At 40.1% G+C, this 26,639-nt stretch overlaps 1 protein-coding gene across 2 annotated transcripts in view; it reads right to left on the reverse strand.

The window, feature by feature from the left end:
• Positions 1-26,239, reverse strand: part of ARHGEF33 (Rho guanine nucleotide exchange factor 33) — a 46,309-nt gene extending 20,070 nt beyond the window's left edge. For both annotated transcript variants that reach the window (XM_059943546.1, XM_059943547.1), the window contains exons 1-9: positions 26,215-26,239; positions 24,575-24,624; positions 16,821-16,985; positions 16,377-16,498; positions 15,348-15,490; positions 12,814-12,873; positions 11,761-11,985; positions 6,106-6,235; positions 379-511 (exon numbers count right to left, since the gene is read on the reverse strand). In XM_059943546.1, the coding sequence (XP_059799529.1) occupies positions 379-511; positions 6,106-6,235; positions 11,761-11,985; positions 12,814-12,873; positions 15,348-15,490; positions 16,377-16,498; positions 16,821-16,985; positions 24,575-24,624; positions 26,215-26,239 (1,053 nt within the window). The remainder of the gene's footprint in view (positions 1-378; positions 512-6,105; positions 6,236-11,760; positions 11,986-12,813; positions 12,874-15,347; positions 15,491-16,376; positions 16,499-16,820; positions 16,986-24,574; positions 24,625-26,214) is intronic.
• Between the last annotated feature and the right edge of the window lie 400 nt (positions 26,240-26,639).

A 26,639-nucleotide genomic window follows, 5' to 3' on the forward strand; every position in this document is an offset into this window, starting at 1 on the left:
TGTTATATGTATGGATGGATATATATGTGCATGTATATATACTTATACACAAATACACACACATACATACACACACATACACATGCATACTCAATGGGGGCAGTTATAGTACAGTGGAAAGTGATGATCTGGAAGTTAAAAGACTTGGGTTCTAGCCACAGATCTACAAATATCTAGATAGCTGGGTGATTTCAGCCAAGGCTTTTAATTTCTCTGAACTTTATTTCATAATCTGTAGAATGAGGAAGTTAGACTAGATCTCAGGAGTTCCTCTAACTCTGAAATTCACTGATTCTAGATTCTCTATTAAGAGAAACAGACAAGGGAGACACAGACGCATATAATTCAAGTTTATAAAGGATTAAGAGAAAAACTTACCTCATCATTCGTTAACTTAAGGAATAAATCTCCAAGGACCCCTTGGCGTGGCCACTTCAAGACCCTTTCCTGCAGAGCATGAAGCAAATCCAGGTGCTGCTGGACAAGGTACCGTAAAGAGCCAGGGAAGAGGCTTGGAACAGAATAGACACACAAACCAGGTGTAGAGAAGAAAAGGCTCTACAAGAATATATGGAGCAGGTCCCATTTTCCCAGCCATTCAAAATATGTTGAGTCACAGGTCTGCCTTTAGTATTCAAAAAAAAGTCTGTCATCGTCAACCTCACAGCAGATATCCTCAGACTATACAAAGACCCCTTTACTGATGGCTCCTATACGAATGTATTGAACTAGTAAAGGGCACATCACTCGAATAGCCTTTTTAAAGCTTAACTGGTACACTCTTATTTATGTGACAGTGGAAATTTTAAGGGAAATCTTTTTCAACGTTTTAAAGTTATTCCCACTTGATGTGCAAATTGTCTATTCTAATTAACGTTGCACATGAGGACACTAAGGTGGCACTGGGTCATTCTTAGCTACTGGGTAGGAGACTGTACTTAGGTAAGGAGGAATTTTGTTTAAAGCTGGCAACTGAAAGCTCAGGGGATGAGGGCATAAAAGTGTTCCTTTTCCCCTTTCCTTCAGTTTCTAAGAAGAATCTGGGCAAGGATGGAGTCTTGCCGGGGGAGGCTACAAACTAGACCTGACCTGCTACTCCCAGGAGTTTTGCTGAGCCCCCTTCCTGCTCTCACATCCCCCCAGCCATCTCAGTGTGCCTCATTTTTTTCAGAGGAAATGAAGGAAAGAAGAGAGAAGTCAGAGGAGGATGGGGTGGAGAGGAGAGACAGAAGGAGAATCATAGGAGGAAGAAGAAGGGGGATTGGATGGAGAAGGGAGGTGAGCAGAGGCCTGTAGGAGTGAGGAAAGAAGAAACAGAAAGAGTGAAGTCTTACTGGGCTACAGCAAGGATTTCGGCTCCAGCTTGGTAACTTAGGGAAATTGAAAACAGGTTACCCTGTGCTTTTAAGACCACAAGGTTTTTGGGGGGGTTTGTTGGTTGGTTGGTTGGTTGGTTTTTTGTTTGTTTTTTCTTTTAGGTAAGAAGTAGATTTATTAACATCCTTTGTAAAGAGGTTGCAGGAAAATGGGGCGCAAGAGAATGGTCATGTCCCAGGTCTCGGGCGGGTCCCCGGGACAGGCTGCCAAGTGAGGGTCCTTGGCTTTGTGCAGCAAAGGATTCAAGGGCTAGCCATAGTAACGTGAAAGCAGAGATACACATTCCATACGCAGAATGCAGTCTGTCTCAAAAGGGGACAGCGGCCAAGACCACAAGTTTAACAAAGAATGAAAGTGATGGCCTGCTTGTTGCTGAGAACCAAACTTACTTGGATATTTCCCCAGGGTCTACTGAGAGTAAATTAGTGGACAGTTGGGGTGCTTTGCCAACCGCAAACAAGCAGACCTTTGTTGAGAACAGAAGGAAGGACGCCAGTTTGAAAGGAGGTGTTTTCAACCCATCTCCAGGCAAAGAAAATTCCCCCGTGGTCGTAGCTCAGAGAGGACACACAAATGCCGGAATGGGATACCCAGCCTCCTGTGAAAAGATACAAGGATTCCTTCCACCCCCATCTGACCACCCCCTGTGCCTCCACACACGCAGAGCCAGCTGACCCATAAGCATGGGAGGAGAGGCCTGTGCTAGGCTGGTGCAGTGGGCTCAGAAGATCTAAGTAATCCCTGCCCAGACCCAAGGGAATTTGGAGGAGTGGCTGGGAGACAGTCTTGACTGGGAGAAGACCATAAAGCTGATGGAGGAAAGCACAACTGATCAAACTGAAAGAGTGAAACACTGCACCAGCAAAAGATCTAGATGTGAAAGATTTCTCCCCACCTAGAGGCTGACAGTGACTTTGGGTAATATTCCTGGTGTGACACTGAGAGATGCTAGGGCACCGTGGTGAGATATGACTTTGTGATGGGTTGTCACTGTAGGTTATATAATATGTCTTGGGTTATCTCTTTCCTTTTTCTCTCCTTCCTTCCTTTCCTGTCCTGTCCTGTCCTTTCTGTTTCTTTCCTTTCTAGAAAGCTGCCTTCTGCTACACTGTGACCAGCGTACTTGCAGAGTTGACAGCTGGTAGCTTGGTTGGAGTCCAGATGTCTCCTGGACTGTCCACTGGGCTAACAGAGTAAGGCTTCAGGATGAGGGTCAGAAAAGGCTAAGGCTCCCATCAAGCATCATGGAAGCATGTAAGTTACATGAAGAGCAATGGTTTACAGTGGGTTCTGTACCAAATATGGAAAACAGGCTTTAAAATTTTTTTTTAATTTAATAAGGTTAATATTTGAAATCAGGGAAGGGTGTGGACGAGGTAAGCCAGGAAGTGGAGAGCAGAGGGAGAAAGAAGCAAGAAGCATAGACACACTTAATCTATTTCACTATTTTGCCCGGAGCCAGACCTGACTCCCAGAAGCAAGTTTTTCATTAAGACAGAAGTATTACGTGCTCAACTTATTTTCTACTCCTTACCGGGGGGTGAGATTATGGCAACATGAGTAGTTTATTCTTTCTAAAACCTTCAAAGTAATTTCGACTCCCGCAATACAGTACTCAAGCAACGAGAAAAACTACAAGCAATCAATGAAAATCCAGTTATAGTTTCAAATTAATAACTTAGCTCTTAAGTCAAGACAGCTCCTGAGCTTCGGCGGCAAGGTGAGGCATCGATAATGAAAATATGTGCCACCTGGTGGTGATCCGAAGCATACAGCTCGCTGAGTTCTTGGTAGATGTGGCCCTGGAGCTTAGCTTTTAAGGCTAACTGGCAATCCTGTGGAGCCGACTTTGTCCCTCCTGATAGGGGTTCAGACAGGACTGTTTGAGCCTGAGGTTGTGGCTCTGTGTGCGTGAATCATACCGGAAAAAGCCAAGAACTCCAACTTCTGTGATCCTCCTACAAATGGACAACAGCCTGCACGTTCCCCTCAGGCTGCAGCTGGCAGCCTTTGCCCCTGCAGCGTCAGGTCCTTCCAGCCAGGGGCAGGGCTGGCTTGAAACAGCCTGAGGAGACTCCTGAGTGCTTCATGTTTTTCTGCGGAAAACCTGAAGTTTTATTTTATAGGCTTGAGAAGACGTGGCAACCTCAGGTTTGAGTGTCAGGTATGTAGTTGTGGCAGGTGTTGTTTTCACCCCCAGGTGACTTTTCAGTGAGGGTAGAAGATGCAGAAGGCTTGCAGTTTGTGATGGGAAAAATAGTAAATGTTAATAAATTAATTTTCATCTTTGCATGGGAGGAAAAATGCCAGTAGGGAAGAGGAATAATCTCATTCTGTTTTGTATTTCCTTCAGCTGGTCTGTTTAAATAAAGTACACCTGGAGGCTTCAGAAAGCTTAAAAAAAAAGCAACATAGTGAGTAAAGGAGGAGGATGAAGATCTAACCCCAGGTAGGAGAAGGGCAACACTGCAAACCTCAGAACCAGAGATTAGCACTAAGAATACTGAGTTGAAGCTTTTCTCTTCTTGGGCTATGAAAACAAAAATGAGGTTGCTTAGCAGATAACTAACATGAATAGCATTATCATAGATATGAGAAATAAACATTGTCTTACTTTCATTGAGGATGGCATGATAGTTTTAATTTTTTTTAATCTCAGGATTTTGGGGAAAGGCCCACATCTTCCTCAGTAATGGGTCATGAGAAGTAGAAGTGAGGGCAAGTAGAAAAGAGCTTCCGTGAGCTAAGAACATATCCCTACCTGACAGGTCAGCTGAGATCTGAAGTAAGAACTTATGGGCGGTTAAGAGAGAAGCATAAGTTGTGAAATAGGAAGAGACAAAGTCAGCTTCTGTCTGAGGCACTTGGCATATTGCTGTTAGTCAAGGTGGTATCTTTGCAATCACATGGTCCTTAGGGAAGCAGTGTGATGTTGAAAGAGCAGAAGACACAGGGTCAGACAGGCCTGGGCTTGAGTTCTGGCACCTATTGGTTTTGTGGCTTTAAACCTCTCTGGACCTGAGTTTCTTCATCTATAAGGTAGGATTCACAGGGTTCTTGTGAAGATTTCATGAAGTTAATATAAATGAAGTGCCAAGCATGGGGCCTGGTTACTGTATTCCAGAGCAAACAATCCTCTCTTTCTCTCTCCTTGCTCCATCCCCACATTTTCAGAGACTGGAAAGAGATGCTGCTGGCTTAGAATCTTAGATGTGGAGGCAAAGCCCATCAAAAGGTGTACTGGGTTTTAGATTGGTTTTAATGTAAACTGAGCAAGTCTTTGGCAACAGCAAGGTAGCTAGAGGCCGGAGAGACGTCTCAGAGGGCTGAAGGGGCAATCTGGGAGGGTAGGACAAGCTCGATTGGAGTGAAGGAGGGGGAATCAAGTGGCCAGAAGGGAAAGGAAGGACCGGCAAGAATCTAGGTGGCCTCTGAGAGAAAGTAAAACCCAATCCAGAGCCTCTGTTGTTCACAGCTTTAAGTGTCACATTACCCTTTCTGCTCCTTGCTGCTTTCTGTTTTGTTTACTTTAGTTTGGCAGTGAAATAATTCTTTTTTTAACAATGAATATTCCTTTTTTTTAAAGAAATTTATTCCTTTTTATTTATTTATTTTTTATATTTTGGCCACACCGTGCGGCATGTGGGATCTTAGTTCCCCAACTAGGGATCGAATCCGCGCCCCCTGCATTGGAAGCACGGAGTCTTAACCACTGGACTGCCAGGGAAGTCCCAGTGAAACAATTCTTGAAAATAGTTAAGCCACTGGTGGATTTGTCAGGGAATATTTTCTTACCTCAATCACCCAGAGAGGGGGAGCATTGCGTTTTGGTGACTGGGTGTACTGCTGGCAGCTGCAAAGCCAAGTAAGATTGGGGGTGGGGGGGGGTGATAAGAATCAGGAAAACATAGTCAGGGCTTCCCAGGGTTTATGAGCCACCAGTGTATATTACCCGACAGAATGCTTAAAGTTGCGATGCTGTATTTGTCTCCAGTAGTCTATCATCCAGACTTTTCATTTATTTGGATTGGCCTTTTCCTCAGTTGATCTGGATTATTACATCTTTATGACATTAGTCTTTTCCCACCAAATCATAGTTTCTCTTTCCTGCTTTCTCTCAACAGAGAGGCAAGCAGAGCAAATCTGAAGTTTGGAAACAGATATAGATGGAGGAGTGTTGTACCCTTGGGGCTAGCAAGCTGTTGTAACACATCACAGGCCCTCTGGAAGCACTGCGCCACAACACAGGTGCACACACACACGACTCACACATCATCCAGGATCATGTGAACAAATAATGAAAAAGGTCCAAGTTCATAGCTGTATCAGCCCTGTATCATTTATCTAAAGGCCACTTCAGACCTCCATTGCATCCATTCCCTGTTCTTTCATGAGAAGTGATTCCAGGGGGTCTTCCAGGATCCCAGTGGAACATGCAGATGGCAACAGACAGGAATGCCTCCCTCACTGTAGCATTTTTTCCTCTTTTAGGTTCTTAACAGACAGGCCAGGGACACCGAAAGCCCCAGAGACTACACTCATTTTCTTATCTGCTCAGAATCTAAATTTGAGACTTGCCAAGGGTTACCTGCTGTCACTGATATTCTCTTTTCAAAGACTATTTCTGGAACTCTTTACAGGTCCCAGAATTCCCAAAGTGGAAACAATAAACAACTTACCTTAAATTTTAATCAATCTGAAAAGCAAAGGCAATGAATACATGGATACCTTCTCTCTTTGGAATTCCTCTTTCCATCTGACCCCTGGAATGTTGCCTTGATCTTCAGGATCAGAGAGATGTTAATGACATATTTTCTTTCTGATTCAAGCAGTTCCAAAGCCACAGTCTGTCTTTTAGCTTTAAAAACAAACCAAGGAGGGAATTTTAGTTAACCACTCTTCCCTGAAACCCCATTAAATATTAGAAAGCAATAAAGAGATATTGAAAGCAATATAAAGAGGAACCAACAAGTTTTTGGAAGATGTAAAACAGAATGGATGCATGTTTATTAATTCAGCAGAGTAAAGGGCACAAAACCCTTTACTTTGGTGTTTTCATCTGAGGATGGGAAATCGGCTGAGAAGCAGAAAGCCTCAAGGATTGGAGGCACCAAGGCACCACTGAACGTACAAATAAGGGGCAATGCTGTAAACAGGAGAAATAGTCTACATAAAGGGCAATTGAACCTCCAGCTCCCCATCCCCATGCCAGATGGTTCCTCATTTCCACCCGATGGGAAATGAGAAAAATTAAACTAGAGAAGCCTGAGTCTCTGGTGTCTGAGCTAACATCAGACATAGTAGAGGGCAGAGTTGAGATGCTTAAATGAAAACAAAGGGACACAGAGAAGGCTTGCATACGGAACAGTCAGACTCCTCTCAGCCTCTTGCGCTGCAGGTCCCAGAATGCCAGCAGCCAGACTTACACTGTCCAGGCAGGAGAGGGGAGGACCTTCCACTGGAGAAACTGAACTGCCCAAGTGAAAAAGATCTACAAACACTGACATAAAGAGGTCACCTATCAAAAAGGTAATTTGCCACCTGCTTAGCAGATAATGAAGCCCACTTATTGATAAGCTTAACCAACACAGAATTTTCAGGGTTTTTTAAATTTAGGGCCTTTTTCTTGGATATAAATAATTAGCTAAGAATCCTCAGACATTTAATCAATCTTACATCATAAAAGAAAGAGAAGGAAAAAGTATATACACATATTTTTAAAAGGAGGAGGGGGACTTCCCTGGTGGTCCAACGGTTAAGACTCCGTGCTCCCAATTCCGGGGGCCCGGGTTCGATCCCTGGTCAGGGAACTAGATCCCACATGCCACAACTAAGAGCCCACGTGCCGCAACTAAAGATCACGCATGCCACAACTAAAAGATCTCGCCAGCCACAACAAAGATCCCGTGTGCTGCAACTAAGAGCTGGAACAGCCAAATAAACAACAACAAAAAAATTTTTTAAAGGGACTTCCCTGGTGGTGCAGTGGTTAAGAATCTGCCTGCCAGTGCAGGGGACACGTGTCCAATCCCTGGTCCGGGAAGATCCCACATGCCATGGAGCAACTAAGCCCATGCACTGCAACTACTGAGCCTGCGCTCTAGAGCCCTTGAGCCACAACTACTGAGCCCATGTGCCACAACTACTGCAGCCCTCGCACCTAGAGCCGGTGCTCCACAACAAGAGAAGCCACCGCAATGAGAAGCCTGCGCACCGCGAAGAAGAGTAGCCCCCGCTCACCACAACTAGAGAAAGCCCATGTGCAGCAACAAAGACCCAATGCAACTAAGAATAAATAATAAATAAATAAATAAATGTGTGCTTTAAAAAAAAAAAAGGAGGAACCGTGAATAAACAGAGACAATGCAGGAAACAAAAGAAAACTTTAAAAAAAATCTTATGGTTACTATCCTCAAAGAGTTACCAGAAAAGTTCTAGCCATTTAATAATGACAGGACCCTATTTTTTAAAAAAGAACATTCCAAAAAAAGAAGAAACTTTTTGGCATTTTTTAAAAAAGATAAAAGAGTAGAAGATAAAGTCAAGGAAATCTGCCCACCCACCTCCACTCTCCTCCCACCCCACGAAAGAGACATACTGAAAAAGATGGTAACAGAGAAAATCAATCCAGGAGATCCAACATCAAATTAGTAGAAATTTCAGAGGAAAGAAAGAAAATGAATGAGAAGATATTATCAAATTAAGAATAGAAAAAAAAAAAAAAAAAAAACAGGACATGTATTTCCAGAAGAAAGGGCCCATTGCACTCAGTATAATTAATGAAAAAGACTCATATCATTGTAAGGTGTACCACATCACTGTGAAACTTTAGCACACCAAAGATAAAGAGAAGATCCTAAAAGTTACCAGAGAGAAAAATCAGGTAATGTGCAAAGGACTGGGGATCAGAATGGTATTCGACTTTTCATTAGCAACATTAGAAATTAGAAGACAATGGAACAATTGCTTCAAAATGGTGATGGAAAATGATTTTATATTCAGCTAAATAAACTATCAATGAATTACGTGGACGCTACCAGACTTTGTGTTCCATCAAAACAAGGAGTAGGGCTTCCCTGGTGGCGCAGTGGTTGAGAGTCTGCCTGCCAATGCAGGGGACACGGGTTCGAGCCCTGGTCTGGGAAGATCCCACATGCCGCGGAGCAACTAGGCCCGTGAGCCACAATTACTGAGCCTGCGCGTCTGTAGCCTGTGCTCCGCAACAAGAGGGGCAGCGATAGTGAGAGGCCTGCGCACCGCGATGAAGAGTGGCCCCTGCTTGCCGCAACTAGAGAAAGCCCTCGCACAGAAACGAAGACCCAACACAGCCATAAATAAATAAATAAACAAATACTTAAAAAAAAAGTCTATAAAAAAAATTTTTTAAAAAAAAGGAGTAAACCAAGAAACCAAGAAGGATATGCAAAAAACTCCACAAAACCCCAAATAGGGATCTAACATAGGAGAAATTTGAAGGAAATTCCCAGGAAGACTGAGAAGTCCCAGGAGGGCAGCAGTGCAATGAGCCAGCATGGAGTAGGATGACAGAGGTCTCCAGGGCAAATGCTTTTTTAAAAAAATGTAAATGATAGATTTTCTGTTACATTGCTAAGAAAAATTAAAGAAGACCTATATAAAAGGAGATACATACCATGTTCCTCAACTGGAACATCCATACTGTCAAGATGTCAATTCTCTACTAATCGGAATAAAAAGAATATAGAGTCTAGAATTAGACCCACCCGTATATGATCACTTGACTTTCCCTATTCAGTTCAATGTGGAAAGGAAGGTATTTTCAATAAATGGAGCTGAAGCAGCTGAATAGCCATATGGGAAAAAAATGAACCTACACTCGCACCACACATCAAAATTTATTCAAGATAAGTCATAGACCTAAATGTGAAAGCTAAAACTATAAAGAGTTTATAAGAAAACATACTAGAATATCTTTATAACCTTAGAATAGGCAAAAAATTTCTTGGAAGGACGCATAAGTCACAAGCTATTTTAAAAGTTTAATATTGATAAATTGAACGTCATTAAAATTAAAAACATCTGTTATCGAAAGACTATTGAGAAAGTGAAAAGGTAAGCCAGAGAATGGTCTCAACATGTCTATCTGACAGAGAACTCATATTCAAAATATATTAAGAAAGCCTACTAATAGAAGATAAAAAGATAACTCAATTTAAAAGTTGGATAAAGGACTTAAATAAGTACTTCATAAAAGAAATTATACAAATAGCCAATAAGCATATGAAAAGATGCTCAACATCATTAGTCCTCAGGTAAGTGCAAGTTAAAACTACAATATGGGGACTTCCCTGGTGGCGCAGTGGTTAAGAATCCACCTGCTAATGCAGGGGACACGGGTTCAAGCCCTGGTTCGGGAAGATCCCACATGCCACGGAGCAACTAAGCCCATGTGCCACAACTACTAAGCCTGTGCTCTAGAGCCCACGAGGCACAACTGCTGAGCCCGCATTCTTCAACTACTGAAGCCTGCGCACCTAGAGCCCGTGCTTGGCAACAAGAGAAGCCACCGCAATGAGAAGCCCGCACACCGCAACGAAGAGTAGCCCCCGCTTGCCGCAACCAGAGAAAGCCTGTGTGCAGCAATTAAGACTCAGTGCAGCCAAAAATAAATTAAAAAAAAAAAAAACTACAATATGATACAAGGACACACCTACAAGAATGGTTCAAATTTAAAGGCTGGTCATACTAAATATTGAGAAGGATGTGAAGCAACTGGAACTTTCATTCATTGCTGGTAAGAGTATAAAATGTTCCAACCACTTTGGTAAACTGCTTGACAATTCCTTTTAAACTTAAACGTAATCCTATTCTATAATCTAGAGATTCCACTCCTATGTATACACCCAAGAGAAATGAGGGCATACACTAAAAAAAAAAAAAAAAAAAAAAAAAAAAAAACCTGTACAGGAATATTCATGGCAGCTTTCTTTATAATAGCCCTAAACTGGAAACAATCCATATGTCCAGTATCAGGAGAATGGAAAAATTATGGTAAATTTATTCAATATGATTAATAAAAAGGAATAAACTACTGAATGAATTACGTACAACACATTATGTTGAGAGAAAGAGGCCAGACACGAAAGACTATATATTGTAATATTCCATTTATATGGAGTCAAAAACAGACACAACTAATTTATGGTGACAGAAGTCAGAGTAGTTTTTCTGTGGGTGGATATTGCCTGGAAAGGTGCATGCAAGAACTTTCTGGTGGTACTATTTCTATTATTAGAAATATTAATATACTTACTATATTATACAGGTCTGTATATCATGACCTGGTAGTGATCACGAGGGGGACAGTGAGCTTAAGCTTAAGCTTTGTGAATTTTACTCTGTGTAAATTTACCATCAATAAAGTACTGATAGAAAAATAGAAGCATGAACTCTTTTTAAAACATGGAAGCAAGCACCAGAAAAAACTGTCAAAAGAATTTAAAGTGGTTGTTATTGGTCTTCATAATAAACCTTTTAGTATTATTTAATTTTTCATGTATTTTATAATAAAAAAAATTTAAAAATTACCTCCCGCAAAACAGAGGGATATGCCATTGTCTCACATATATCAATAGTAAGTGCTCCGTGATGATTTATGATTTGAAGGAAAGGAAAGAGGGAAAAAAGGAGGAAGGGAGAACAGACCTTATTGCAGTGTTTGGTGTTTTGGTGGTGGACTCCTGATACAAGATTCGTATATTGAACATCCCCTATCACTGAATAAATAGATCACAAAATTCTGCCCTCTTCTCCACTAACCTTACGCCTTTTTTACAAAGCACTACATTACTAAATGTCATGGATACCCAGAATCAAGGTGGTGGTCCCAGTTGGCCATGTGACCTCAGGTGAGTCCCTTCACCTCTAAAGACTTTAGTTTGTTCATCTCAAAAGGAAACCAGAGGGCTTCCCTGGTGGCGCAGTGGTTGAGAGTCTGCCTGCCAATGCAGGGGACACGGGTTCGAGCCCTGGTCTGGGAAGATCCCACATGCCGCGGAGCAACTAGGCCCATGAGCCATAACTACTGAGCCTGCGCGTCTGGAGCTTGTGCTCCGCAACAAGAGAGGCCGCGACAGTGAGTGGCCCACGCACCGCGATGAAGAGTGGCCCCCGCTCGCCGCAACTAGAGAAAGCCCTCGCACAGAAACGAAGACCCAACACAGCCAAAAAAATAAATAAAAATAAATAAAATAAATAATTAATTAATTAATTAAAAAAAAAAAAAAAAAAGGAAACCAGAGGCTGGGTGGTCTCATAGGTCCACTGCATCTAAATTGCAAGGATTCCAGCCCTTAGGTTTCCTTTTCTTTTCATTTTCAGCCTGCATAGCCCCTTGGGACTTACCAGCTAAAGAGGTTTCACATAAAATGTTTTCCAAGGAGCTGTGTCTGCCCTGGCCAGCTTCCTTGAGTTTATCTGGGTGGTCTTTCGTGACATATTCTTCACCCCATTCTTTACTATCCTTTGGCTGCCTCCACACACCAGGTGGAAGATGGCCCTTGTGTTGGATATCAGCCGAGAGGCAAGACTTAAGGTTTTCTTCTGCTTCTGGAGTTGTTGGGTTCATTCCTGAAAAATAACGTCTGCCATCAAGTTCTGATTGTTTAAAGATTATATTTGTTATGAACTCTTAAATATTATGCCTCTGCTTGGGTACAACTATCCCTTGAGGATTAAATATATCAATTAAGGATTAAAAGCCTCCACAATTGCAAAGCATCACCTTTCTCTGTTTGTGGTCTATGCTCTCACTCTTTGTACACAGTCTCTACTGAATAAGGACTTTAAAAAAATAAATTTATAAAATAATGTAACTAAGTTATAGTAGTATGTATTGACTCCTCATACCTGCTGCCTTTCAGGCGAGCACACCAGGGAAGAAAATACAGAAAGAGGAAGAAGAAGGTTGCCAAACACAACGTCTTATTTTGGAATTTGTTCTTCTTGGCCCTAATGATAGTAAGTTTCCCAAAGGCAGGAGGAAGGGAGGGAGGGAAGATGAAATAATTTATAAAATTCTGGTGAATTATCTCTTAAATAAATAACTTTTAAATTACATAAACTATAAGGTGTGTGGTCCACAGAACACTTATGTCATGCTACCTACACCTGTGAGTTCTCAGCAAGTGTAACTTCATTGGTAACTAAAATGAGCCCGAAGGAACCAAGAATACTGGTTTTGTCTTAAACTTCTCTGCCCCTTCTCTCTCTTTGGGTTTAACCGAGTCACCAACCTAGTCCAGCACACGTCTTGGAATCTTAGTAACCATAGTGCTTTACCTCGCTTGGGTTCTTTCATGCCTGGTTTGAGACTTAGGGAGTAGAAGCAGGGAAGGTAGAAGAAGGGAAAGGGGGGAATTGCTAGAAGAAAAGAGAACTTAGAGAAGAGCCACTCACCAGGACCCATCATTCCCTTCACATTGCTATCTCCTACATGCATGGATCTGGCCTCTTGAGCTGCAGAAGAAGGAAGGCTTTCAGTCAGTATTCATTTCACTCACATAGACTGGCACCTTCTATGAGCTAGGAACTGGGATAGACTCACAGAGCTTACCTTTGACTGGGGGAGCCAGAGCAGTTAAAAAAGAAAAAAGAGAATTACAACATAGTATGATAAGTACTATTTTCCCATTTCTAAAAAGATATAATAAGTGGTACTTAACTCATAGATAACCCTAAGAATTAAATCAGATAACATTTCTAAACTGCACACAGCAAGAGTTAATTATCATGTAACTATGATGGTGAGGATGGTAATGCTGAGCAGAGCCAGAACAATGCTTTCAAAATGTAACGCAGACCCTGTCAAGCCTCTGCTTAGCCCTCCAACAGCTTCCCATTTCAGTGCAAAGGCCAAAGATCTTAGATTGATCTTAAGGCCGTGAAATATCTGCCCCCCTCCCCTGCCTGATATTTTTCTTTCTTTAAAAAAAAAAACCCACATCTCCTATTGTCTCCCTGTTCATTCTGCTTTAGCCCCACTGGTCTTCTTGCTATTGCTTGGGCACATCAGTTATGTTCCTACCAGGACCTTGGGGCTGTTCCCTTCCCTCCACCTGAGATCCATAAACTAACTTTCTCACTTCCTTCAGGTCTTTACCTGGCACCCTCTCTAAAATTACACCTGTGTTTCCTTATTTGTCATCTTATCACATCTAACATACTACATATTTTATTTGTCTTGTTCATTGTCTGCTTCTTTCAGAACAAGAACTCCAAGAGGGAAGGAATTTTTGTTGTTTTGTTCATTACAACATCCCACCACCTAAATCAGTGCCTGGGGTGGATGGATGGATAGAAGGAAGGGTAGTGGGTTGGCTACACCTTGTTGCAACCTCATGAGAGACCTTGAGTCAGAGGCACCCAGCTAAGCTGTGCACAGATTCCTAACTCAGAAAAATTGACATAATGAATGTTTGCTATTTTAAGATACTGAATTCGGGGTCAGTAGATAACAATGGCACCATTTTATAATTAACAGTGGGTAAGCCAACCCTTTCTAAAAGTTTGGTCCTTTGACCCTGAGTTTTAACATAACGTACCACCAATCGTACCCAGAATGTCTTACTACGGCACATTATCCCCAAATTTTTGTAACAACTCAGTAGAATAAACTATGTTATATAAGCCATACCCATATAACAAGGAAGAAAGGAGAATTTGCCACCAAACAGCGAGTTTAAATCCACCTGGGCACTTTGCAAATATAACTTTTAATCTTTTATCTTGTGAACATGGTCAGCTGCCCCAGACTTGACATTGATCTGACCTCTACCTTCCAAGCCCATTCTGTATTCTTCCCTAACAAGATCATCCTTTTATGTCGTGCTCTCTATGACACGGAGCAAAGAAAGTAGGACGACCTGTGATGAACCCACTCCCCAGATGGATCAAATGAGTTTTCCCAGGCTGTACCTATTGTCTCTAAAATAACTACTCAAATGGGTAAAAACTAAAAATAAAAAAGCAAATCTGTACTTTGAAGTTAATACCTATTAAAAGCCACTTGATTAGGAGTTTTAAATTCAGTTATCCAAAGCACATTTATTGTCTTTGAATATATGAGCCACATTGTTTCTTAAGCCATAAGGGTAGAAAACCACCAGTCCTGCCCTTGAGGAGCTTACAATTGATCTAGAAGTCATTGAGCCTCTTTTGGAGACTTTCGACATGAGACCAGCATAAGAGGAAAATTCATCCAATGTTAATATCTACATTCATGCTCCTTCGTAGAAGGGGCTTGCTAGACATTGCTGAGGATACAAAGATGTAGCAAACATGTAATCGAACATGGTTAACAACATCACTTGGAAAGCCAGTCTCTTCAGTACTGCCACATGCAATTATTTTCTAACATCTGTTCCATCATCCCAGATCAGGGATGTGCCTGTGGCTGTTTCAGCCCACAAACAACACCAGATCAGTTTTCCAGACAAAGGGGAGTACAGAGTTAGATTGTCGCTGACATCACTGCCTGCCAGTTAGAGCAGATATGAATTTCTCATATCCGTGAAAACTTGGCTGAAAAAAAAAAAGGAGAACACACAATTTTATGTCTATGCAGAGAGACAGGGATTGAGAATAATGTAGAAAAGAAAACAATTTATTAGAGTGAATAATTTTTAAAATTTTTTCTCCTATGGCTGGTATAGTATTATTGTGCAATAAGTTATTTCCAATCCATTTGAAACTTAGAGTACCCAGATTAGTATTTTCCCCCAAAAGAAAATCTTTTAAAATTGGGCAGACTCTCCCCATCTCTTAGATCCCCTGGATTCTTCTACATTCCAGTTACAAAAGGAAAAATTCTGAGCAATACACCATTTTCCTCTAATAAGCATGGATGATGTAAGCCTATTCCCAATGTTACTTAAGCCCTAGGAACCAAGGAAGAACTACTTGGCTAATTCAGTGTGATGCGTGAACTGTACCTTTTTCATAGGCCTGAGAAGGCAAAAGGTTTGTAAAGTCTTCACTTGGAAGAACAGGTTCAGGGATGTTGATGGAACGGAAAGGACTTCCTTGTGCTTGAGCAGGTCCGGCCTGTGAGCCATGTTCTTCTTTTTGAGTTTTCCTAAGGAAGGAAAACAAAGGATCTTAATACATGATGGGGTAAGAAGAGAGTAAGTTCAGAATAGGTCAAGAAAATTTCTGAACCCTACAAAATTGCTGTTTTTATAAATTAAAAGCAGTTAAAACTAGCAATTCACATGATTCATTACCAAAGCTGGAGAAAAAAAATCAAACATCTACAAATCACCTTCTAATTGTAATATCTATATTCTTATTTTTCTGTTACTGGCTTCCCTGTGGTCAAGATCTTCACAGAGTTTACAGCGGTGTCAGTTTGCTTGGGATGATTTACATTCTCTTCACAAACCAACACAAAGGTAGCAGGAAGGAGCAGGTCCTCAACTGAAAACAATGAACCATTCTCCAGGGTCACACAAATATTATTTCTATTTTAAATCTGATAATATTAAAACATGTAACAATGAAGATTATGTCCGTTTAGTGGTGAAGCTTTACTTGATTCAACCTGGTTGAGATATTGTTTAACATAAATTTAGTTTCAATGGTCAAAGTCAAATAATAGTATTAGAGGAATTTCAGAAAACTAATAAAGAAGGAAAGTCACTGGTGACCCCACTATCTTAACACAGTCGTAATTTAAATATATCTTTCTAGTTGTTATTTTACATGTTTTTACAGTTGAAATCAAATTCTACATGGCACTTTACATCCTTTTCATTTAACTTCCTATTGTATTAAGTGCATTTTCTATTACCATTCATTTTTAGTATTAACCAACTTTTATGCTGCATGACCCCCATCACATGCTGGCCCATGGAGCCCAGTGGCCAGCTGTACACCAAGAGTGGGAAAGGTGTTCCTGGTGCCTTTGTACAAGCCATTGCCTATGGGTTTGCCTTTGGTCGACTTTTTGGTCAGACACTCACTTGGCTTTAACTTTTCGAGATTCTCTTCGCTTCTCCTGTTGAAGCTGTTCAATTTTCTGTTGCATTTCTTCTTGTTTGGAAGTGATGGCCTGGATCATTGACATGGCATTGCTCAGCTCTTCCTAAAAAATAAGAATTGATACGTATTTAACCTGGTATATGAAGTAAAAGTATATAACATGATATCTAGTACACAGTAAGCTTTTAATACATACTTGTTGAATCAATGAATGAGAGATAACAATTTTACTTCTATTGTAGCTTCTAATTTTAACACAGAGATCCAAGAAAGTAAAACATGATATAGATATTTTTCCATGAAAATTAGTGAATGGGTCAGAGGAATACTCTTGTATTTGGTTGCTAGGCAAAAAGGCAAGTTTTCTACTTCTGTTACTAAGACCAGGAATCTCTCTTCAGCAGGGAAATAGAAGAGGGGCCCACCTTAAAATAGTTCAATGAATTCTTCATCTCAGTAACTTTTTCTTCCATGGAACATCTGCAACTCTTAACCTTCTCTTCCAAAGCATATTCTCCATGTTGAATTCTTGACAGTTCTTGCATTGCTTCTGTGAAGCCAGTTTTGAGTTCAGAGGCTAGAGCCTGCAACTAAATAATACACAAAGAGTGAATTCAGTTTGCTATAAATTATTATAAATGGTATCACTGACACTTCGGACATTTCTCTTGTTTGAGAAACCAGGCTCTTGAACATGTGCAGAACTCATTTACTAGAAGACTAAAGTTTGGACAACTTAAGGAAACCTTGGCCCCATTCATCTAGGAAAAAGAGGATCTTCTTTATATCACACATGCTGAAGTTTGATAGTGACAAGAAAGCAAGCAATTTTAATTAAGTTGGCAAGTGCTTTTGCAAGCTACTATTTATTCCCACACTTTTGATTAAAAAGAGATTTACTTGAAAAGCAACATATGCATGTGAAAGACAGTGATGATCTATAACTCTTCAAATTCCATGAAAGAAGGGATGTTGAAGAAATTCAGATATTTTTTCCTTAAAAAATGAAACGATAAAAAGAGTAATAATTAAGCATATCTGAATATTTCTTTGAAAGGGAATAAGTTGGTTTTTTTAAAAAATATTCTTGGATGATATCATGGAAAAGGAGATAATGGTATTTCCAGTGGCAGGAAATAGCTGCAACAGTAGAAGGTCAGCACATTGATAGTGATGTGAATCATCTTCAGCCATCAAGCCCAGTTGTGTAGGAATGCACACTGGATTTTTATTGTCAACTTCCAACCATGAAAAGGGTGTCAATTTTGGAGTCAGATAGGGTATAAATCCTAGCACTCTCCTACAAGTACTAAAACCTCAGGCAAGTTCGTTAACCTCTTTGTAGCAGTTTCCTCATTCATAAAATAGCTGTGATAACATTTCACTAGGCTGTCTTGAGAATTAAATGAGTAAATGTAGGTAAGGTGCCTGCCACAGCATATATGCTTGGTACATAAAATGTGTTCAAGACATTTTAATTCTTTTCCCCCTTTAAGTAGCAAATCAGAAAGTTAAGCACAAACAGAAATGTGGAGAAAATGGAGCACTTCTAAAGTTCAGTTTTATTTATTGAATAAATGAAAAAAGCATTTTCAACAGACAGAAAGTTAAGATAATAATAACATTACTTTCATGATATTTATGATCTTACACTCTGCTAAGCAGAGGAATGCTTAGCTCCAGATTGCTTTTTACAACAGAACTTTTTAGAAGGTTTATTCTACAATTAAAAGTATCCACCAAGTTTGCTTAATTTAAAGGGATGGAAATTAAAGTCCAGGTACCTTAACAAAATTTCTTCAAATGTGTATTTCTAAACATTTTTAGAATCTGATTATCCTAATGGTTCCAACTTGCAGTGGCATCTCCAATTATAAAATGACTTACTCTCCTACACCGTATTTTCAAAATATAGGGTTTTATGGTTCACTGTGCTTCACAAAGTTTTCTTTCGAGGGCTAGGAGGAGGAGGGGGAAATAAGAGGAACCAAAGAGATCATTCTGAGGGAAAAAGCATGCCCTGTCAAGTGTTTGGAGCTGAAAGATTGGGAAACAACATGAGCAATCTGTTTTTCATTCCAGTCATTTTTAATTTTAATCTCTGTGATGGATTTCGGCACATGTCCCAATTCAGTTGTCATGATGGATTAAATCACCAGATCAACTACATTTGATTTGGTAATTTTCATTATATAAATTCATCTTCTGTGAGCAAAATGAAATCGATGGCCATATAAAATCAAAGCAAAACCTAGGCAAGTTTTAAAATTGAAGGAAGGAAACCTGACATTCACTCACATTTCCTGCTTGGAAAAAAAAAAGGGAACCACTTTCCAACAGAAATAGGTTTCATTTTCACTGCTCCCTTAGGTGGATGTGTGGAGTTTTCCCCAGGAGGCAAAAGGAAGCAGCAGGGTCCTGGGGAAAGGATTTTCCTCACCTGTAGAACCCCAGTTCTCAAAAAATTAAGAACTATCAATACATTTCACTAACAGCCAGGTTGTATAGGGACTTTGGGAATTCTGAAACCATTTAGAGCTATGAGCCCATTTCCTTTCCATGTATTACTTTGAGCTCCCTAGATACCTGCCACTGAAGTAACATTACTGCTTTATAAACAGCTTCACAACCACTGACCAGCCAGGGAGCGAATGCCATAGTGAATACAATCACACACCTGAGACAACAGGTCATTTTTAAGGTGCTTGGGGCTCTTAAAATCTTTAGCTGCTACAGACTGGTTTTCTGGTACCAACTGGCCGTTCATTTGTGAATAAAAAAGTACTCTGCAGACATGGGCTTCTCTTTTTTCTGTTCTCTCTGCAGCTTTCTTATTTGACAGCCCGCAGCCCACCCCCAGGATTAGAAATGGGTGTCTACCTTGTTCTCCAGCGAGTTGAACACGTTCCTCATCTCGTTGATTTTTTCATGAAGCTGCTCTAGAGAGGTTATGATCCCTCCATCCTGCCGCTGGAGGCGGGCTCCCACTGGAGGCAGGTGCAGGGAAGACTTGTACTTCGAAGCCTACGGTCCACAGAGGGCATCTTAGGCTCAAAGAAATAGGGGAGGGGAGTCCGAATTCTTCCTATTTCATGCTCTTAATTTCTGTTTCTCAATTTCATTTACTTTCTTGGCTTCTTAACTCTTCTCAAGGTGAATTTTAGTCAATGTCTTCCCATTTTTTTTTCCACCAAAGATCCCTCAAACTAAATTTTCATAAATTATGTAAGTTGTTCCAACTTGTTTTTTACACAGACTTCTCTCTCCTTCCTTTCTGTCCCATTATTAAGGTCAGAAGGCTGCTATGAAGCAAATTCAGGGACTGGGCCTGTGCCTTGAGAACTCTGCAAAGTCATAAATGTCAAGATTTGAGAAATCTCCGCAAGGTATGCCAAATTCCTGCAACACCTGACTAAAGGCTCTACAGGAGCAAAAGCCCAGGTATTTTGAAGTAGCACATGACGGCAAGGATGGCAAGGTAACTACTTTGGCTTCCCCCTAAATTGGGGCGGCTACAGAAGGAACAGGTTCTTTCTGCCAGCTGCCACTTCCTAATTGTAGGCCTCTATTAATCCAATGCAACAGATTAATCCATTGCAATTAATTTAACACAGTGATTTAAAACACAAAGTAGGTGAGTCATTTGAACAGTCAAGAGTAAATTTCCCAAATCTACTCCTCTACACTCCCTGCAGAAGTTGATCCTTAAAGTCATTCTTACAGGGCACTATTGAGGCTGCTATGAAGCCCAGTGGGCTGGAAATTTATCTTATCCGTCCTTGGATGCACCACAGGTCTAGCAGAGTTAACCTCTCTGGAGTTAGAAGAAGATTCCTCAATGGCAAAAAGAGACTGAGGCTCAAACAGGGCTTACAAATCCTAGAAAATGTTCAATGGCAGTTTTGATGATGAAACCTATTACTGCAGGACTGGTTCCCATAGTTTTTCAGTTAGAGTTTCTTTGGGTACATAACTCATTTTCTTAAATTATTTTCATTACAGAGAAAAATAAAGAAGAAAAAAGAGAGTCACCCCAAATCTCATTAATATAACCATTAACATTTTGGCATATTTTCTTGTAATTTGTGCTATGAATATAAATGCAGATATTTATATTGTTGAAATCACACTAAAGATATATTTAGATTCTGCCCTCCCTTTTTTTTTCTTTTGGCTAACATTCTTATAAGCCCTTTCCCTTAGCCTTCAAATTTTTTTCTAAGTAGGTATTTTTAATGGCTATATAATATTCCATCCTACAGATGTGCCAGAGTTTACCTACCCATTCACCCTTGTTGGAAATTTTTGTTGTTTGTAATTTTTCAATATAAAATAATGCATTGGAATAGAATGCTTTTTATTTAAAGATTTGTATGTATTTCAGGTTATTTTCTTAGGATAAATTCCTAAATATGAAATTACTGTGAGTCAAAGGATGTTAGGTTGTATTGACCCAAAGGGCAATCTACCATATTAGAAGGAGACAACGTATTTAATTAATTAATAATTATACAAAATATATTTGACCAGAGGGTTTGAAAAGTTATAACAATATGGTTGTATATTCTTAGAAACATGCTGTATGATGTGCAATGTCCTAAATTAGCATATTTGGAGAAACATGTCTCGGACAAGGTGTATGAAACATAGGTAGTATAATTGGTGGAAGCTGAAGAGACTACATTGCAAAGGCTACAAGTGAGGCAAAAACACAGCTGGAGTTCAAATCATTAGTGTGAGGATTGAGCTAGAAATAAATTGCTCAGTTGCCACATCTGTTGCCTTAATTGGGGACCCCCGACCCCCACTTCTCATGTTAATGGAATCATAATTTAAAAATACATATTCAAAAGGAAGTAATCAAGGCTGAAGCAACACAGTGTGACTCTGGAAGAGAGATTGGAGTGGACTTTGAGAGGGCTATGTGCAGTGGACCAAGGACAAGAAGGAAAGGGGACAGACTTGGATTCAAATAAAAGGAAGTATACTAAGCTAAGGAGCAGTCAGCGTGTCCACACTGATTCACCTGGTCCACAGTAATTCTACCTGGGATGAACTGGGAGATGGTAGTGCTCATTCTCCTGTTGGCTTCTGTGACCTGATTTAGGTCATGGTACCTTACTGTTACCAAGGAGCTCACGTCCATCGAAAGAACAGGGAACCAATTTGGGGTACAAACATTTTAACACTTTTACTGCATTTTAACTATTAATTTTCATAAAAGGTTCCACCAATTTACACACACACTCATCAGATCTAAATACTATTAATTATTGTATTATTTGCTAATTAGGTAGTCAAAAACTAATACTCCTTGTTTTAATCATTGTTTCTTTGAGCATCAACCTTTTCTTCCATTTATTAGCCATCTGTAATCTTACTTTGGGAAATTACGTTCTTTGCCCATATTCTACCGGGGTTTCAGAAGTTTTCTATTTATTAATTCTATGAACTATTTATACATCATTAAACCTGTGTAATGTTTTTGTGGGAATTTTTCCAATTTTGTTATTTGTCTCTGAATTTGTTGAAAATATTTTTACATTGGGAAAATTTTTAATTGTGATGTGATGAGCTCTCTAACCTTTCCCTTGTGATTTCTTCCAGTGCTTTTTTACTTAAAAAGACATTTCACATTCAGAGACAAAATAAATATTCACTAATTCTAAACTTTTATGGTTTTTAAAAATATTTAATCCTTTCATCCACTTTTGAGTTTATTTTGATTAGAGTATGAATTGAGAATCACTTCTTTCTTTTGCAAAGAACCAGACAATTTTCCAAATACCATTTGGCACCAGCCTAAATGACTGCATCAGACCTCTTGGCTCAAAGCAATATATACATCTCACGATATTCATTCATTCATTCAACTAATATTTAATGAATATGTGTTGTATTCCAGGCACTATACTTTATTCTGAGAGTTCCACAGAGAGCAAAATGTATTAATCCCTGCCCTTGGAGCTTACATTCTAGAGAAGGAGACAGACAGTTAAAAAATAAATAAACAAGTTAATATTTACTGTAATGTCAGGTAGGGATGGGGGGGGTCTATTGGGAAAATAAAATAAGGAGATAGAAAATGGCTGAAATGTCATATGTTGCTTCAACTTTCGATGTCACAGGGTTTTTTTGTTTTTTAATATTTATTTATTTATTTATTTTGGCTGTGCCGGGTCTTAGTTGCGGCATGCTGACTTCTTCGTTGCAGCATGCATGTGGGATCTAGTTCCCTGACCAGGGATGGAACCCAGGCCTCCTGCACTGGGAGCGCAGTCTTACCCACTGGACCACCAGGAAGTCCCAACACTTCAACTTTCATATTTTGCTCTCCCTTTTTAGTATAGATTGTATCTATTATAGTTAATTTCTCCCTGCATCCCTCCTTCCTCTTCCTCTTCTTCTTTCTTTACTTCTCCTCCTTCATCTTCTTTTTGGTTAAATGTTGCTTGCAGTAAACAGACTTGGACTTAGGAGACATTCTTTTAAAACAAGGATGGGGTTATAATCACAGCATCACAGAGGTCATATAGGCCAACTTCACTTCTACTGCTTCATTTGTTCCTCTGTGAACAGATGTACTTGGATTTGTGACACAATAAGAGAATGAGGCCACCCCCACTGCAGCTATATTTAGCCAACATTCAGGGAGTGACCTACATAAAATCTATAATAGACTTTAAATCATACCTGAGTTTAAAGAGATAGTCACACTCATTCAAATGCTATACAAAGGTCAGATGTTAACAGAGGGGAGGTGGGTGGGGAAGGCTTTTGGAGGTCTTGGACAAGTAAAGCATCAAATCAGCACTGAGTGAAGACTCACTCTGGTTTCCAGACCTTTGTTCAGGCTAGTCCCTCTGCCTGAAATACCCTCCCACACATCCACTTACCAATGATCAACTCGTCCTTAAATGCCTGCTCCAAATCCTTCAGTCAATATTAATTCATTCCTTGTCCATATTCCATAGAATTTTATCAATGCCTCTGTTGTAATTCTTCCAACAGCCTACCTTGTATGAGCTATTTATTGCATGGACACTTAAAAATCAATGAGAATGTCTGTTTCATCTGTTTCATCTCCCGTTAGGCCAAGCAGAAGACTTTGCACGTAGTAACTGCTCAATAAATACGCATTAAGTTGAAATGAGGCTGTTGCCTTCGCCCCTTCTCATTGCTGGTCTGGTTCTAGGAGCAACATGATTAAAATGTTTTCATAATCTTGTGCTGGCTTGCCCTAGTTGGGTCCACAGCAATGATCTCTTGCATGATATTTTTGGGAACTAGTTGTTATTTTCACTTTACTGTTACTTAAACTCAACAAATTTAAATTACGTTTCCCCCAAACTACCTGCTCCTCTGGATTCCTATATCTCTATTTGGGAGACCACTCTTTTTCCTAGTTACCAGGGCTTAAAACCTTAGAGCCAACTTTGAAATCACCTTTTCTCCCAACCCCCATCAAACCCTGTCACTTCTTTCTTCCTTCTCATGTATTCCAGATAACAATGTCTTAAGTCTAGAGAGGAGCATGGGTTTCCCTAACCCAAGCTACTTTTACATTACAAATTATGTCAGAATAATCTCTATGCTTTTTAAGGACAGAAATTTACTTTAAATCACATGCGGAAGATAGAAGCCAAAGAAATGCTATGCAGCGAGCCAAAGCAGCCCAATGTGACTCTCGTTGCAAACATATTACATAAAATTTTGCAGAACATTTATCTCCCTTGTAAATCAAATTATTCCCATTGTTTAAAAAGAGATTAAATTTTTTTCTATTATCGTATTTGAACACTTGCAATATTAACCCCCTTTTATTCTCAGTTCTCCCTGCTAAAATAAGAAACTAAGAAAAATAGATCTCTCACTCCTTCTGACTGAAATGTTATCGCACAGTGTAATGGCCAGGTTGATGGAGGCAACAGGAAGAAAAGCAGCGTTGATGTGGGAGTGGTGGTGCTGTAATTTATAAACTGGATAAGTTGTCCTTCAGTCATCAGTTTTCTCAAAAGTACAATGTGAATGGTACTCTCGTCCCTGCCTATCCCACAGCCTTAAGTGAACAAATACAATGATATATGTAGAAGCTTCTGTGAGTGCTAAAAAAATGTATACGTAAAGGACAGTCGTCACTGTGACACATAGGAGAGCTCAAAACAATCTGTGTCTTTACCTGGTAAATCTGTGTGGAAGGATTATTCATCGGCTTATGTTCATTCTCTCCTGTAGGGAGAAAGAGCTTTGTTTAATCAACACAATTCATTCTGTTCCTATTCTCTTCAGACACATGAAGGGAATAAGGGGACTTATAGGATCCTAAATCTGTGCCTGCATGACAGGAAGCCAATGATTCAACAAGAACAGAAGATAAATTGGTGTAGGTGATTTTATATTACATCCTAATGACCAAACCATATCTACCTGATGTAACTCTTACAGTAGAAAACCATGCTCTACCGTGGTGGGGAAGTTTCTCAATCAAACTGAATGATGAGTAATCATTAAATAGTCAGAAGGGAGTGCCCAGGAAGGGTCTCTCTCTTATTTTGGGGGCTGACTGAGGCTTACTTGAGGGGATAGTTCCACAGTCAGGAAGGCATCTATTCAGTTGTCACTTTATTGTTCTCAGGAGGCCTCTGTAAAATATCCCTTACTTCTCCTGCCTCTGATCCTTGCTGAACTTCTGAACTTTGCCCTTCTGTCACTGCCCAGATCAGCTAAGGGAACCTTGCCATCCTCCTGGACAAGAGGGTTGATAGAAGGGAATTGTCAATGCAAATGGTCTGGGAATGATGCAGGCAGAAAGAAAACAATACTGTCAACATCAGAGACTGTGAAACACAGGTCAAACACAAAGGAAGTAGTAGGTTATAAAAACCATTTATACCTAGGGAGGAAAAAAGGTTGGCCTAGAATGTACCTTTTGGAATCACATTGGTTGGCCCTGAAGATGAGGCAATCCATGTAAAACATGCAGCCCACATGAAGCCCTTTACTCATCCACTTACCTACATCTCCTCTGTGTCACATTGTATGAATCAAGCAGTTTATAGATGAAACCCCTGGTTGCAAATATTTGGTTGTATGAATGTGTATATTGTTCTCCTAAGACATGCGGGTATAGGGAACCCTTCCTTAGAGGAACCAGCCTCGGTATGTTAAGTTCATAAATAATACGTAACCTCAGCCCAGAATTTATACACACTGAGGGCTGTCCCTATAAAATCCAGATGGTTTGAGATTACCAAAATTCCCCACACAAGCTTGAGTAAAGTTTACTTAGCCCATTTTATGCTATGTCCCAACAGCCTGGTATAATGTCAAGAACCAGAACTTGAGGACAGAGACCACGCTCCCAGACCAAACGTTGATATGTTGTGGTTTGTAGCCTGACTTCTCTATGACTGTTTCTTCACCTGTCTATTGGAGATGATAATAGAACCTACTTTTATATGGTTGATTCTATATGGTAAAGATTAAAAGAGAAAGCCCTGTGTTTCTAGGCCAGCCTAGGAGGTGTTGGATGTCTGTTAGTTGAATATGTATCTTGGCGTTATTCAGCAGGTTGTTCTGAGGCAGTCCTAAAGTTATTGCTAAGAAAAGTAACATAACTACTCAAATTGTGTGTATACATGTCACATTTCCTGTTTCCCCAGCACCAAGTCTGTGCTCTTCATGGTCATTCTACTATGATAAGGAAATGAGAATAGTCAAGTTAACATATTATCATGTTTTGAGACAAGGGCAAGACAAGCCCACAACCTACATTTCTTAAATCCTGAACCTTAAAGCAAGACATAGGAAAAATCTAACCTTGCTTTGTTTTGGTTTTTTCCATGGTGCCTGTTGCTTCTCTCCTCCAGCTTATTCTTCAACATTGCATCTTCATTGTCCCTGGATCAGGCCATCCCCTCTTCCCCGGACCTGTCAGTTGAAATCAAGAGTAAGGGAACAGGTGAAGTGACTGGATTTACTTTACGTGTTAACTTTAAAAAACTGAAATGAACACAGCTATTAGAAGCGACAGACGTTATGTGCAATTTCAGAAGAGTGAAAATATTGTTGAGTAAATATTTAGCTTAAAACTCAAAAGTAGGGCTTCCCTGGTGGTGCAGTGGTTAAGAATCCACCTGCCAATGCAGGGGACATGGGTTTGAGCCCTGGTCTGGGAAGATCCCACATGCCTCAGAGCAGCTAAGCCCGTGCGCCACAACTACTAAGCCTGTGCTCTAGAGCCC

This window comes from Balaenoptera ricei, chromosome 13 (assembly GCF_028023285.1).
Source record: "Balaenoptera ricei isolate mBalRic1 chromosome 13, mBalRic1.hap2, whole genome shotgun sequence".
Lineage (NCBI taxonomy): Eukaryota > Metazoa > Chordata > Mammalia > Artiodactyla > Balaenopteridae > Balaenoptera > Balaenoptera ricei.